At 35.1% G+C, this 15,045-nt stretch overlaps 1 protein-coding gene across 1 annotated transcript; it reads right to left on the bottom strand.

Moving 5' to 3' along the window:
- Positions 1-3,976: 3,976 nt before the first annotated feature.
- LOC132048053 (uncharacterized) lies at positions 3,977-5,336 on the bottom strand. The gene is made up of 2 exons (XM_059438999.1): positions 4,825-5,336; positions 3,977-4,490 (listed from the first exon to the last, which is right to left on the bottom strand). Exons 1-2 carry the CDS (start codon positions 5,041-5,043, stop codon positions 4,179-4,181), a joined length of 531 nt encoding a protein of 176 aa, XP_059294982.1. The 5' UTR covers positions 5,044-5,336; the 3' UTR covers positions 3,977-4,178.
- Between the last annotated feature and the right edge of the window lie 9,709 nt (positions 5,337-15,045).

Genomic DNA, 15,045 nt, shown 5'->3' with positions numbered 1-15,045 from the left:
AATCTTCTAGCAAAGAGATTCACTTAGCATTCCTTTCATAGAGGTAGCTACGCTCTTGTCTGCACTAATTAAGCCAATACATGATAAGGTGTCTGCACAATAGATTGAATATGATAAAGTTGGTCCAATTTATATTACGATCATGTAGCATAACCAGTGATGGACTATTTTCGTAACACCACAATGATTGTTACGGTTAAATTTGAAAGGAGATTTATTTTGAAGCTTGCCTTAGTGATCACATATCTGAATGAGAGAGAAAGGTTAAAAAACATAAAAAGACGAGTTCAAAATTCAGAATCATATTGAGATGCTTTTGGGTTAAAGCTCAAGGGGTAAAATTGTGAGACTTTAATTTAGAGATTGAACTAAAACGAACAATACTTGCCAATTGAATTTAGGCCGGGGCAATTATGATATTTAAGCTAATTAGAGTCTGAAGTGCACAAGTTTTTCTAATTGCTGGTCCACTTTACTCATAGTCTTAATCAATCAAATTGGAGATGAGATCATTTTTAAAGTCAACCGGTAGATAATCGGGAATCGTATGCCATTCGAACTTTGTTGAAACTTGTATGTGAAATACTGACCAAAGAATATTACTTTCTCTCTCCTAATTTATGTGGAACTTTTCTCTCTCAATTTATGTGGTACTTTTCGTTTCCCGAGTTTCAAAACTTTATCCAACATTTTAAGACGTATTTTTTCACCAAAGAATTTAAGTTATGTGCCCCGTCAGTGGACAAAATTTTTACACCATCAGTTAAAATTTATCTGCTATTACAGGTTACCCATTCTTTTCATATTTCATTTTCCTTTTTCTAAAATTAAACACTGAAGTGCACTTGTCTCTCTTCTTCAAACTCTTCATCTAACTAGTATATCTCTCCTCCAAACCCTCCCTCAATAGTCTCTTTCTTTGATGGTTTTTCTAATCCCGTATGCCTTTATCTTCATGTGATTGAAACACTTAATGCAATCTAAGATTTTTAGTATAGATATTTATGTGATATTGTAGGTTCAAATGCTTCTCAATTTTTTTTTTAATTGAAAATCGTTCGAAGCATGTTATAGTAAATGCATACAGCGGAAGAACCTCCTGAGGGTCAACAATGGTTAAGGTGTTGAGGAATTAAAGTTCACAATATTTTGAGGTGTTGAACAATTACTTAACTTTTTGAAATAAAAAAATCAACGGTCCTATTCAGCTTGTTTGATTACTTAATTGATTATGATGACTTAGTTCAGAAAAAAATCATGAAGAATATTAGAATTTGATTTATGTTTGAAAAGGAAAATTAATACGATTTACCTCAGGAAAGGAAAAAACTGATTTAATTAAATTACAACCAGGACTCTTTAATATTTTTTCCTTAACTGTAATTATAAAATTACCATGATTCTAATTTACCTGATGGTGTAAAAATTTTATGTGCTGACAGTGTACAAAACTTAAACTATTCACCAAATTGGTATGAGAAAAGCTGCAAATTATAGTACTTTTCATGTAGTTTTCAAATATATAAATTTTAATCTCAAAATATTAAATTAATCAAATCCAATTTAGCTTCAAAGTTAAGTCAAATTAACTCTCGAAAAGCGAAAAGTGCCACATAAATTGGGACGGGGGAGTAGAATTCTACGAGACGAGTCCCTTCATGCGGAATTTGGATTTGGTAGTTAGCCTTCTATATGGAATGACCTGAGACATGTTAAATTTGTGATATTGAGCATGGAACTTATCTATTTCAATTTTTTTCAACTTTCAAATATTCTTTTTCTTAAACAACCACATATCATCCAATCGACTACTTTAAAGTTCCCCTTGGGGATAGTTGGAATCAATTCATTTTCATTTGTCTTCTAACACAACTTTATAACCGAATAGCTGAAAAACATGATCTCTTTATTTCCTCCGGTTGGGCCTTAAAATGTTTACATGTGTTTCCTAGAGGGCAAATTGCCTTTCTTTTGGGGTGGTATTTAAATTTTGCCCCTCATATTTGTGATCTTTAAATTTTGCCCTTCAGCTAAAACCCAGGTTCGTTCGAACCCCGCTCAGTCAAAAATTTAAAAAAAATTTGCAAAGCAGAGTTTAAATTTCGCTATGCCCCCTCCGGCAGACTTTTAGTTATGTTTAACTAAAAGTCTGCCGGAGGGGGCAGACTTTGCCTTGAAGCATATATATATATATATATATATATATATATATATATATATATATATATATATATATATATATATATATATATAGAATTGTTTGGATGGGCTTATGCCTATAATTTTTAAAAAAAATGAGTTGGGGTAGTCTAACTTATTTTTTTACTATAAACATTCGTTTTTTTATAGTTCGCTAGATAAGATAAAAGTCAAATGGGCCCAATTATTTTTTTTGAGCTTATTTTAAGACAAAATGACTTTAAGTTACACCCAAACACTAAAAAATAAAAACAAATTTATAAGCAACTTATAAGCCAATCCAAACGGGCTCTTAACTTTTCAAGGTAAACTTTTAGTAATGCCTTAACTAAAAGTGTGCCCCATAAAACATAACTAAAAGTATGCCCCGTAAGGCGTAAGTTTTCCTTAAGGCATAACTAAAAGTTTGCCTTATAAAAAAAGTTTAAATTTTGCTATGCCCTCCGTAGACTTTTAGTTATATTTAACTAAAAAGTCCGCTGAGGGGCATACTTTTAGTTATGTTTAACAAAAAGGCTGCGAGAGGGCGTACTTCGTTTTTTTTTTTTTTTTTTTTTTTTTTCAAGGTAAACTTTTAGTTATGCCTTAACTAAAAAGTATGCCCTAAAGACATAACTAAAAGTATGCCCATAAGGCGGAACTTTTCCTTAAGGCATAACTTAAACTTTGCCTTATAAGGCAAAGTCTATGCCTTAAGGAAAAATTCTTGCCTTATGGGGCATAATTTTGTTATGCCTTAATCCAAAATCCTCCGCCCATAAGGCATAACTAAACTATGTCTTAGGAAAATTGCGCCTTATGAGGCGGATTTTTTAGTTATGCGGATCCGGCATAACTTTAGCTTTTCCAAAGATTGTATGCGGATCCGGCATACACTCCCGATCTGCCTTGCGAAATTATTTTTTTATTTTATGCTTGAGTGGGGTTCGAACTCGAGACTTATGTATTCGCCCACCTTTCCAAGCGAAGGCACAACTTAAAGACCATAAATATGAAGGGCAAAATTTAAAGACCACAAATTTGAGGGGCAAAATTTAAAGACCACCCCAAAAGAAGGCCAATCCGCGCAAAAAACTGTTTCCTATACGAATCCGATTTATTAACTTAAGAATTTTAACCAAGATTATTAATTCTCTCTATCTGACTCTCTTTCTGCTAGCATATATTTTTGATCAACATATTGTAACAGTTTAACCTGCCTTATTTTAATTTTTGGGTTCTTACTTTTACCTTTAATTATTGTTTAGGTGATCTGATAATATAAAAATCAGTGCGTAGAATTCCACTCGCGTCACACGGATGTTCTTGACCAGGAGCGATTCTATATATGTATTGAAAATAGGTCACATGAACCCATGATCATTCAACTAAATTCGATATATTATGTATATAAATTCTTAAAATATATCTAATACTAACTGAAGGAACACCTGGTCAAACTAGATCGAGTGGAGCACTGGTTTAGTGTTGAGTTTAATCCCTTAAGGTTGTGGGATCAAACCCTACTAAATGCACTTTTGCGTCTTTTAAAAAAAAAAAAAAAAAAAAAATCGAAGGTGAACTCATCCTCTTGAAATCCTGAATTCGCCTCTTCTTGACTATTGAGAATGAAAAGCAAAAGACTATCCTCGACGGTCAAGCAATAACATTGATACAGTAATTCAATACATAGTTCTGTTACTCCAATTCCCATAATTAAAGTTGTTAGCATACCTTTGAAAATGAGATGTCACATTCATTGTCAAATTTTGCAAATATATATACACACCTTATCGGTTTTTAAAATTCCTGAATGCATTCATAAGATAACTTGAAGTAATATTTTTTTTTTTTTTTAATAAATCATCACACATTAACCAAATCAGAATATATATAGCAAAAGAATTATAGACAGACATCCTGATAGCAGAAAACCATAATTCTTGGGTCAATGAAATGAAAAGCTCCCATAAAATTTGAATGATATATAACTCATTCATTTATATGGGCTCAGCAAAAGAACAAGAGAATGCTTTGGTAAATTGGGCGAAGTTTGTAGCAGGTTGAATCTTTTGGTGAACCAACTGACTCTCCATAATTTCGATTTCCCATAAGGTAGATTTTTTCCTATGAGGAACATCATGGGTGACAATGTTCCTCCATGGGGGTATCCCTCCAAAGGGTCTCAAGAAATGGCCGTATCGCGTCTTTAGACGAATTTGGTATAACGATCCATCTTGTTCAGCCTCCCATTCTATTGCGGAACTCAGCTTTTTAGGTAGAGTCTGCATGATTTTTCTTGATCCACTAATCTGTTGAACATAATATAGTTAAGAACGTAGTAATTAAAAGTGTACTATATGAAGCAATAATTTAAGCTTTCAAATCATTAGATGCTCACACAATTCAAGTTGGTATCAAAGCCAACTCCCACGGCATGAAAAACACAAATTTGTGATGGTATATTTACGACAGGCAAGTCCATCAATTCGTGATGGATTGGTGACTATCTTATGACGGAATTCATCAATGTGACACATGTTGATTTGTCACAATTCAATTACAAATTTGTGACGAAAACGACGGTCTATCATAATTCTGTTACAAAATTATTAAAGAAATGAATAATTTTGAATCTTGAATTACCTTAGGAATTAATGGAACATTTGAAGCTGTCAAGTACTTGCCATAACAACTTTTAAGGCGTAGATAATGTTGGCCATCCAAAAATTCCACGGACCAAAGAGCATTTACGGTTGAGCCATCACGACTTTGACGTACAGATTTCTCATCTTTGCTTGCTGTTAGGTATTTGCCATTGTGCGTTTTGAGACGAATGATTTTTGCCTTCTCCAAGTGCTCCATATTCTAATTATTTCCAAACCTTCTGGTTGATTCAAAATTGATTGGATTAATTACAAGGTTGATTTAAATGTTAATTTCTCTCTTGAAGAGAGCTTAATTAGGAAAAAAAAAAAACTCTTATATACAATCTATGATGATGGCTAATGACATTCAAAAAGACCCTTTTGTATACATGCAGGAAGAATATTTGACTCGAGGATTGAAAGATGTTCACATATACTTAAAAGGGTCTTTTGAAATAAAGGAAACTAACGGGAGAAGCCAAACTCTAAAGTGACATTAATTCGAATGATATTACAAATACGTTTTGGTTCTTGTGATGCTTCCTCTTTTATTTCACCACTCTTTCATTGTTTGGCTAAGAGACATTCTAGGAGAGGATTTCGGAAGTGGACTCAGATTTATGCGGGGGAGAAATTCGATTGAATTTTCAGTTAATTATTTCTGATCGATATATGTAATATGTACCAACAAAGTTGGCTTGTGGTATAAATTTATATTTGATATATGAACTCTGGACGACACTCTAGCATATATTGACACAAAAAAAGCAGAGGTCAAATAGATCTCAATTAGTCCTTTCATTACATTTTATGTGGCATTACTTCTTTACTAGTATTAGTTTGTAAAAAAGAATGACATATTGTAACACTGTACCTTTAACTGCTTTGACCACGATCTAGACTTAGAAAATCGGATAAAGGATGTGAGAATTGGAATTTCCTGTTCGGTTGTAAGATGGGGGTTTACGCCCATGAACAGTGACCATATTTCAGTATATGGGCCGTAATTCAAATCGTAAATTGGTACCAAGGATTTCTAAGCATTCTGGAATTTGGCATTTGGATGTTACATTGTTAAATACGGATCGTATTTCAAATTATGGCCCGTATTTCAAAACTTATTTGGAATTTGAAAAAACTTCCTTGATGAAAGTTGTAGAGCTTTGAAATACCTTTCCAACGGTATATTATGGGAGTCAAACGGACATCTTTGCAAAAGTTATGGCCATTTCTTGAAGAGACGCGGTCTGTCCATACATAATACAGACCGTATTTCAAAATACGGCCCGTCTTTCAAAACACGGCCAGTATTTAACTGGGTGTAAAATTCAATTTTCCAGAACAGTATAAATTCGTCCATATCGAGTTCAAATCATTATTTTCATTCCTTCAAGCCCCTGCACGACCTCTACCCTCTTCCATCATCAAGAACACCAAGGTAAGCCTACTCTAATTATTCCAAGTCAATTCTAATATATATCCTTGTAATCTAAACAAGAAATCATCATTCCTAAACTAGGGTTTTTAAGAAAACCCATCCCAAGGTTCAAGAATTCAAGATTTTGGAAATCCTCTTCAAAGTTAGAGTCTTTAATTCAAGTTTAGGCATTACTGTATGTAGAGTTACTATCTACGTGTCGGAATATCATTGTTCTTCCTCACGCCTCATAATTCATAAATTATGATTCTATACTAAAACTGGGGTTTCTATACCATGCTCATGATAACCCTAGGTCCATGTCCATGATTATATTATGTATGAATTGTTATAATTCCATCATTTAGTTCTTAATATTTCTTTATGATTATTGAGAATCCGTCCGTAATCCATGAAAACCCATATCTTGTATTCCATGGGTTATTGCATGCATGTTTTTTTTAGATACAAATGCTTATTTCATGAATATCCTACATGTCTACAAGTTTTCATGCAATTGTATTAGGCAAAACCCATCGACAAACACTTGTGGTCGTTCACTTCTTTCACTTGAGCACCTAAAGACTTCAGGTGAGCCATTCCTATTCCACTTAGACACTTTTTGCACCGTTATCGAGCAAAACCAACACCGCCGTCTCCTACGTGGATTAAGTGGTCAATTAAATTGTGCATTTAAATTATGCCCTCATTTAAATTATCAACTCATTTTAATTGTAAATTCACTAATTTGTAAATTCGTGAAGTTTTGACCATTAAAAATTGCTCAAATGTTAGATGCAAACGAGGCGGCGCCCCTTTGGTGTTGGTTTTACTCCTATAGCTGCGCAAAAGTGTCTAAGTGGAATAGGAATGACCACTTTGAAGTGTCTAAATGGAACAAGGGTCACTTTAGGTGCTCATGAGTGAAAGAACGAAGGTGTGTCTGTCGATGGGTTTGTATTATATAACTATCTTCATGCCATGACTCAAGATACATACATGCTAAATATAAGTTATTTCATGAAATCATGTTTACAAGTTATTTCATAAAACCATGTTTACAAGTTATTTCGTAAAATCATGATTACAAGTCAAGTACAAGTTAATTCACGAAAATCATGGGCTTCTTAGCCAATTATATCATGTTCATGTTTTTGGGAGTTGCACGAATTATCGAAGGCTCAAATAGCTCGAAACTACGTAGCCGCGTAGGACAAGGATCGCTCCGCCCGTTCGGGGACGATTCCTTAATTTCACACTGAATGGATCCATCAGGCACGTTACCACCTTATTGTTACACCTCGAAAATTTCCCCTTAGCGTACAATGAATGGACTAACGAGGGGCATGACGTATACGAGGTTTGGATAAGTAATAAATAGTATTTGATGATTCTAATTAAGGTTTCCAAAGACATTCGAGCTAAGGAAAGAAAGTTGTTAAGGAAAGCGAGATATAAGTCGTGTGTTGAGCAAATTACGAGCATCAAGTTAATGATGTCTTAATAATGTTTTGGAGAAGAGTTATAATGTTCCCTAGATTACTAATGAAGTGATAAACAAGTGTTAAGAAGGTTCCATAAGGATTGGAGATCAAACGAAACGACGGGAACAACTTCGATGGAACTGTGAGTTCCACAGCCAAGGTTCCACAAACCATATAATGTTCCACGGACCGTGGATGTCCGGGAAACCAGACGAAGAGAAGATGGGCCGGGTCGTGAACCACGACCGGCCACGGCGACAACACCATGATCCGTGCAGTGAAGCGCCCTCCGTGAAGTTGTTATACTCTATTTTAACCGAGGTCAAAATAGTTTACAACATTTCGGTAATTCCGGGGTTAATTAAAGTTAAGGAGTCGCCACCTAATTATTTATGGTGAATTAGGGCACCTAAGGTTATTTAAAGTATTTATCTAAATTTAACCCCGTTTTAAAGTCTACGAAACTTAAGGTTCTAGGTAAGGGTTCAATTAATCTAGAGGGAAGGGGGCAGAGATCCCAAGATCCATTAATAATGGTTAACCGACCGGACTCAAATTGTATTAGGCTAAGTGAAGTGTAATATTATAGAAAAGAAAATAGCTTAAAACAGGACTTGTAGGAAATAATAATATTCATAAAAAAAGTTTAGTTATAAATAAACTGAAGAAAACACAAAATGTTGCAATATTTTGTAAATATTTGGAGAAAATAAATTACGCAGATTAACAAATTAAAACAGTGGTTTGTAAAATTAATTTTGATAAACGTTTAAAGGTTTTATAGAAAGAATATTAGGCCGATATAAACTGTACAAAAGTTGTTTTAACGAATACGTATTTCAAATGTTGGAAAGGAGTTAAAATGGAACTGTTATCCATGAAAAGTAGTTCGTTTTCCTTATTTCTCAAAATAAGTTAACTTAGTGTAAAATTTATGACGTTTCCAATTTCTAAGATAGTAAAAGTGAATCTTGATTCTTTTAACTCAAAATGTGTAGTCATGCTGTTTTGGAAATTAATCACTCTAATAAAGAATATTTTAGATGCTATAAATAATTTATCAATAAAAAAAGGGATGAAACCTATAGGAATAATTGTTAGTTTTTCTTTTAAATTAACTCTCATCATACTAAACTAACCCGCTAATTCCACTAAGGTTCATTCTAGCTAAGACAAACAAACAGAATGAAGTACTAGTTGCACAATACAAATTAAAGGCACAAGAAATAAATTAGAAGAGTAAATATGATTTAAATGGGCTCAGCCCATTTTAGGACTGCTGCTGTCCACTGCTGTTGGGCTTCGACCCAGCGAAATTTTAATAGGTTCCGCTGCGGATGGGCTGACTCGATAGAGAAATTACGTTGGGCTTTTAGCCCAGCATCGAATGTGAAGAGAACGAGTCCCTCGGACTCGTATGCGATAGTCATGCATAAAAGATGAAAAGAAAAGGATTAGTACAGTGATGTAATTCTTATAAAAGAAAGATGAGTGAACAAAGTGCAGCAACATTGTCATTTAATTCACATCAACATGTAAGTACAAGGAAGACCCTATAAACATATACATGACTCAGTACATAAGACGCGAAGTTATTAATTGTCAAGAAATTAGGCGAGCGACATATGCTAATTTTATGGCACATACGGAAAGAGGCAAGAAGTGAGAAGCAACAGAAGATATGTAGGGAACAACATCCATGGAATCTGTGTTTGGAGTACTGAATTTCTTTTACAGTACCGACATTAAAATTATCTAATCCAATAGGCATATAATGGTATTAATACAATGGATATTACAACTGGAAATCACACATGGTACAAATTCCATATTGTTCCTTTTACTAACCGCATTTAACACTAACGAATATTACGACAGAAGCATCTAAACTCTAGGTATGAAGTATGAAGCAACGAATGATGATGATGAGGCAAGAAGACGATAATATTTGTTCAATATGCAAGAGTTTCCTAAGTTGACTCAAGGTTCGCAGGCATGCTAACGAACACGCAACAAACTGATTTTGGTAAAAACAGAGGCATTCAAGGGCATTTGCAGGTTCGGATCATTTCTAAAATGTGGTAAGAAACAGAGAGAAAGAATAAGAACAAACGGAAGAGGACAGGTTCAAGCGAAAACAAGAATGCAAAACTAAAATGCATATGCATCCGAAGATTAGATCATATTATCTAATAGCCCATACTTTGAGTATCTTCTTAAACTAAATCATTTTCTGAACAGATGGGAAGAATACTAAAAACTGCAAATGATTCATACTTCTCAATTCACATACCAAATCCGCGTAATACTAGGATGCTTATAGAATCAAATCAATCAAACCATGTTGAACTTTAAACAAGTGGCAAACACGAATATACACGAATCCTATCAAGCTAGTAAGATTAGATTCACTAACGACAGAACACCCGTAAACAACTAAACTAACTGAAACGACAAACATGTGTGAACGCACAAATATTTATAAACTGAAATTAAAACACACCAGCTTAAACATAAACATGTAGGACTGTTAACTACTGAACTGGAAAACTAAGCTAAGACGCGAACACATGAACGTTATTAGAACGCGGTTAAACTAATTAAAACACGAATATACATAACCATGAAAGAAGGCAAGACATATATGATATAAAATTCAAACAGACCAGCGGGTTGTATATGCAGGATCAAAAACGCAAAAAGAACAAAACCAGAAACTGAAATATATTCTGCCCGTATCCCTTTTCAAGGGGGCTGTTGGTTTGTAAAAATAGAGGATCATAGGCAAAGCAAAGAAAAGGGCAAAAGAAAGTTTCAGCGCTGGGGTTGAAAAGAATTTAAGATCTGGGAGGTCATATATCGTCGGGTAATTAGAACCTAAGCATTCCTCAATATACACCCATTCTACAACAACATTACTGAGCTGAGTTCAAAGAACACACAACAAAGGCTGGTACTATCACCACTTGAACCTAGAGAGAATATGAAAACATGGCATAACAGAGTATTGTCATGAAGGTCGAATCACATCTGATTGGATCATATAGGATTGCTAACTTCTCAATATCCTATATTCTTCATTAAGTGTGAGCTATTCAATTTAAAGCTTTTTCTTGCCGGGAGTTGCTACATTTACAGACGTAACAATACTATATGTTGTTAACTGATTAACCAACACCTTATGATATATAACACTAGAAAATTTTTCTCTACCTTTTCGTTTTCTTTTTAACAGGTAGCACTTCTTTACCACATCCCTCTCAAACTTCAGATTTCAGTTCCAAAAAAAACATCATCTAATTAACATCAATGACTACAGCCAGACCATATATTTTGGACAATAAAACAAGCTGCCTGATCACTCAATGAAGGGAAGGAGCTAAGCTGAGTTAACCAAGGTGATATCGTTGCTTAGCTACTATCAAACATACATGGGTAGTTAGGCATATCAGACAAGACACACTAAAAGACTTAGAGAAGCAGATTGACAGGAAACTTAAAACCTTAACAGAATCTTCAACTCATGGGATACACTCACGCATTTAACAGACTTTCAACACGAATTTAAACTATTCTACTACATAATACAGAATAAGGTTTTGACCAGTAAATACATGAAGGGAATGTGAATTAATCTCATAATGCACACGGCAAAAATTCTGTAACATATAGAACACTCACAAACATTTGTCGAATACTCATACTTTAGACGATACGCAACCAGAAAATATGACCTTGAATTTAAACAAGCGAATATGATTCTTACAACATCCTAGAATACAAATCGCATAAGCAAAACCTCCTCATAACACTTCGACAACATGATTCAAACGTGACAAGAAACAGAATTCCAAATTAACCAAACTAAAGGCAGTAGTCATGTTTCCTTATCGTTTATTTCATATATTCCATTTTTTTTTTGCCACAATCTCAAACAGAAGAAAGGGCGAATAAAGAGATTGGGTTTACCTCTAGCGGGTGCAGTGAACTGAGGTCGTCGGCGTCGAATCTACTCTCTCGTTATGATTAGATTCAAAATTCGAAACCCAAATGTATTCTAAATCTCTATTACGATTAAAGCATAAACCGAGATTGAAAGGGGTAATCTTAGGAGATAAAAGATTCTGAAAAATATATGCAGATATCGTCCCCCTTCTGTTGTGGGCTTAGGCCGTATATATATAGTAGGCAAAGCCCTAGGGTTTTCGATTCGGGCGGGGTGTTGAACTCAATTCAAAGTTGAGTCAACGATTTTGCGCAGATCCGAACGTTGGGGCTTCAAATCACGTGATTTGATTCGGACCTTACTCAAAATGGCTAGACCTTTTTTCTGATTTTTGAAGATTAATTTGTTTGAAGCAAGAAAATGAACGTCTTTCTCTGTCAATCGACAGAAAACCCAGACGAAACAGACATAGAGACGTTTTTTGTATGGAAATCGAATAGGCCAAAACTGCCATGGCTAAAGGAAAACAAGTCTTTGTTGAAAAAAAGAAAATGATGAGAGAGATGAAGGAGACGACAGAGAGAGGGCAGAGGGGTGAAGGGTTGCACGAGAATGGGGTAGCAAAGATCTGCCATTGTTGAGGAAAAATGGACCTTTGTGTGAAAGAGGAAAGGAATGAGAGATTAGAGAGAGATGATCTTGTGCGGCTAGGTTTTGTTTAGAAGATGAAAATAACGATTGGGCCGGGTCATTGGAAAAATATGGGCTGCTGATGAAATGTTTCATTTGGGCCATGATTTGTGCTTAATTTGACGAATTGGGTTGCAAATCATGGATCTTTTCCTCTTTTGTTTTAATTATTCCCGGGCTTCTAATTTAATAACTAGCATAATATATACTATGGTGATTAGTGATCAGTATGTAGAAAATAAAGGACTTAATAAAAATGATGACGAACCATTTTGCAATTTGTGATAAAGTAATAATAGTGATGTCGATAGTAAAAATAGTGAAGATGAAAATAACGATATTAATAGTAGTAGCAATAATAGGGAAAATAAAGTGCATAGCTCGTCAATAAATTTGAAGTTCCAGGAAGTAAATTGAAATAAAGGAGGGACAAAATTGGGTGTCAACAGAAGTCCCGATGACTGAAATGTTCTAAGTCTTTATATGTGATGCCCACTTCATTTATTTCATTTCCATCAACTTCTTTCATCTCTCAAGACCTCTATAACCTTCTCTATAATTCATCCATAAGAAAACCAAGAGAATCAAGGATCAATAACAAGAATTGAGGTGAATCAAGTGAAGGAAACCTCATTAAAGTCATCTAAGTCAAGAAATTCCAAGAAAAAGTGAGATAGGGTTTTGGTGAGAAAGGTGTATTATCATCCAAGGATTGTTCCTCCATCATCTAAGGTGAGTTTCATGACCTTTCTATGTTATTTGAAGTATTAGTAAGTTGAAACACATGGATTATAAAAGAGTATAGAAAATGGGTCATAAATGGGTGAATAGTGTCAATATTGAGCAGTAGTTGGATTGAATCATGAAAATGGGTATGTTGAGATTATGAATATGTTATAAATGACATTTAGAACATGGGATAAGCATGGGATATGAAAGAACGCGATAATGGACTTTGGTCATGATTATGGAGAATTGGAATGAAATTGTGAAATGCGAAAATGTAAATGAACGACGATTGTTGTTAGTGATATTGTGATTGCTGTCATGAATGTTGGGAGTTGATATGGAATATGAGTGGAAGTAGTATAAACAAAGGAAATGCTATCCAATTTTCTCTAGCTTTAGTAAGCACGTCTTTATAAATGTTTAGCTAATGTCAATACGAATCCTCTTGAAGGTAGAACGTGTGCATTAAAGGAGAACGAGCAAGCAATCGAATAGTTAAACGACAAAGGTATGTGAGGCTAATCCTTTCTTTCTAAGGCATGAGTCTTATGGCATGAATTTCCTCCTTTCCTATGAATGTCCCATCTTCTAGAAAGCTATGAGTCCTTGTTCATGAAAGACCATACGAGATAAGAGATATGCTACGAGTAAGATAATGATAATGACAAGCTAAAGTCTAGAGATGCTATAGTCTATGATATGATGCTCCTAAAAAGCTAATGATGCTATGTATAATCTATTGATGTTGATCATTGTATACACTCACCTTATGCTTGTTCCTTCAAGGTGAGGCGTGAATCGCTTACGAATGCTCCATAATGAAATCGGGGGTCCACGACCTTATGTTACCCCGATAAAGTATGACTATCTATGAGTCTCTGTGCACGCATTATGATGAGTTATGATAAGCATATTATGACGAGCATATGATGATATCACACCGCGCCTATATGGCGGGCAAATCCACCGCGAGCGCGGACGAGCGTGCGTATACTGTTGTGGCCAAATGGCATGGGCAGCACCACTAGTGGGCGGCATGAATTGATACCACGGACGCGGGAGGCCTGGACACGGGCTAATATTATTGATTATCACACCGTACCTGTATGGTCGGGCAGTTTATACATTTATGCATATATAACATAATGATGATTACGAGAGTAAGTCCGTATGTATTATTTCTTTTATGATTCGATCGATTCGATTGCTCTTCATTTGATGTCTCCCTTATTTCATCGATGACTTATTATTGTTTATGCCTTACATACTCGGTACAATATTTGTGCGACGTCCGCTTTCTTTGGACGTTGTGCTCATGCCCACAAGGTAGACCGGGGAGACGGTGCGGATTCTAGAGCTATCGCCAGATCTACGTGAGCCCTCCTTATTCCGGAGGTGCTATTTTGAGACAAAGTATTTTGCGTACATATATTTTGGGCACGACGGGATTCCGTCCCCGTCCATATGTCTAAGTACTTTAGTGCAGAGGCTCGTAGATACGATTACAGCGTGAGTAGTATGGTCTCGCGTCCGTCATGTATATGCATGTAAATATATATATATATATATATATATATATATATATATATATATATATATACATATTATTTTGGTAATGAAGTGGTTTATGTTTATGAAAGTAAATATGTTTCAAATGATGGAAGTTCTCTATGATTATGAGTATATATTGTGAATGAGAGCAGATAAGTAACACGACGAGCGGTGTTCGGTGGTTAGCCCGGATAACATTACGTTCGTAGCCGGGTCGTGCGCCAACTTATACCGGCAAGGTATGGGGGCTCTGCTGGTCCGGCGAGGTACCAGACTCCACGTACCCACATGGTGATATCATGTTGTCGGTTTATGAAATGCTCTCCCTACTTATCATGTTTTACTTATGTTATATATATGTATCCATGCTCATGCTCATGCTCATGTTCATATCCAGGTTTT

Source organism: Lycium ferocissimum, chromosome 2 (assembly GCF_029784015.1).
Source record: "Lycium ferocissimum isolate CSIRO_LF1 chromosome 2, AGI_CSIRO_Lferr_CH_V1, whole genome shotgun sequence".
Lineage (NCBI taxonomy): Eukaryota > Viridiplantae > Streptophyta > Magnoliopsida > Solanales > Solanaceae > Lycium > Lycium ferocissimum.
The sequence above is the reverse complement of the archived record's forward strand: the minus strand, read 5'-3'. Positions and strand labels throughout refer to the sequence as shown.

Coding starts and splice junctions, on each gene's coding strand:
- LOC132048053 (XM_059438999.1), bottom strand. CDS start 5,043: ATGGAGCACTTGGAGAAGGCAAAAATCATTCGTCTCAAAACGCACAAT. Junction 4,491..4,824: donor ATGTTCCATTAATTCCTAAG/GTAATTCAAGAT, acceptor TATGTTCAACAG/ATTAGTGGATCAAGAAAAAT.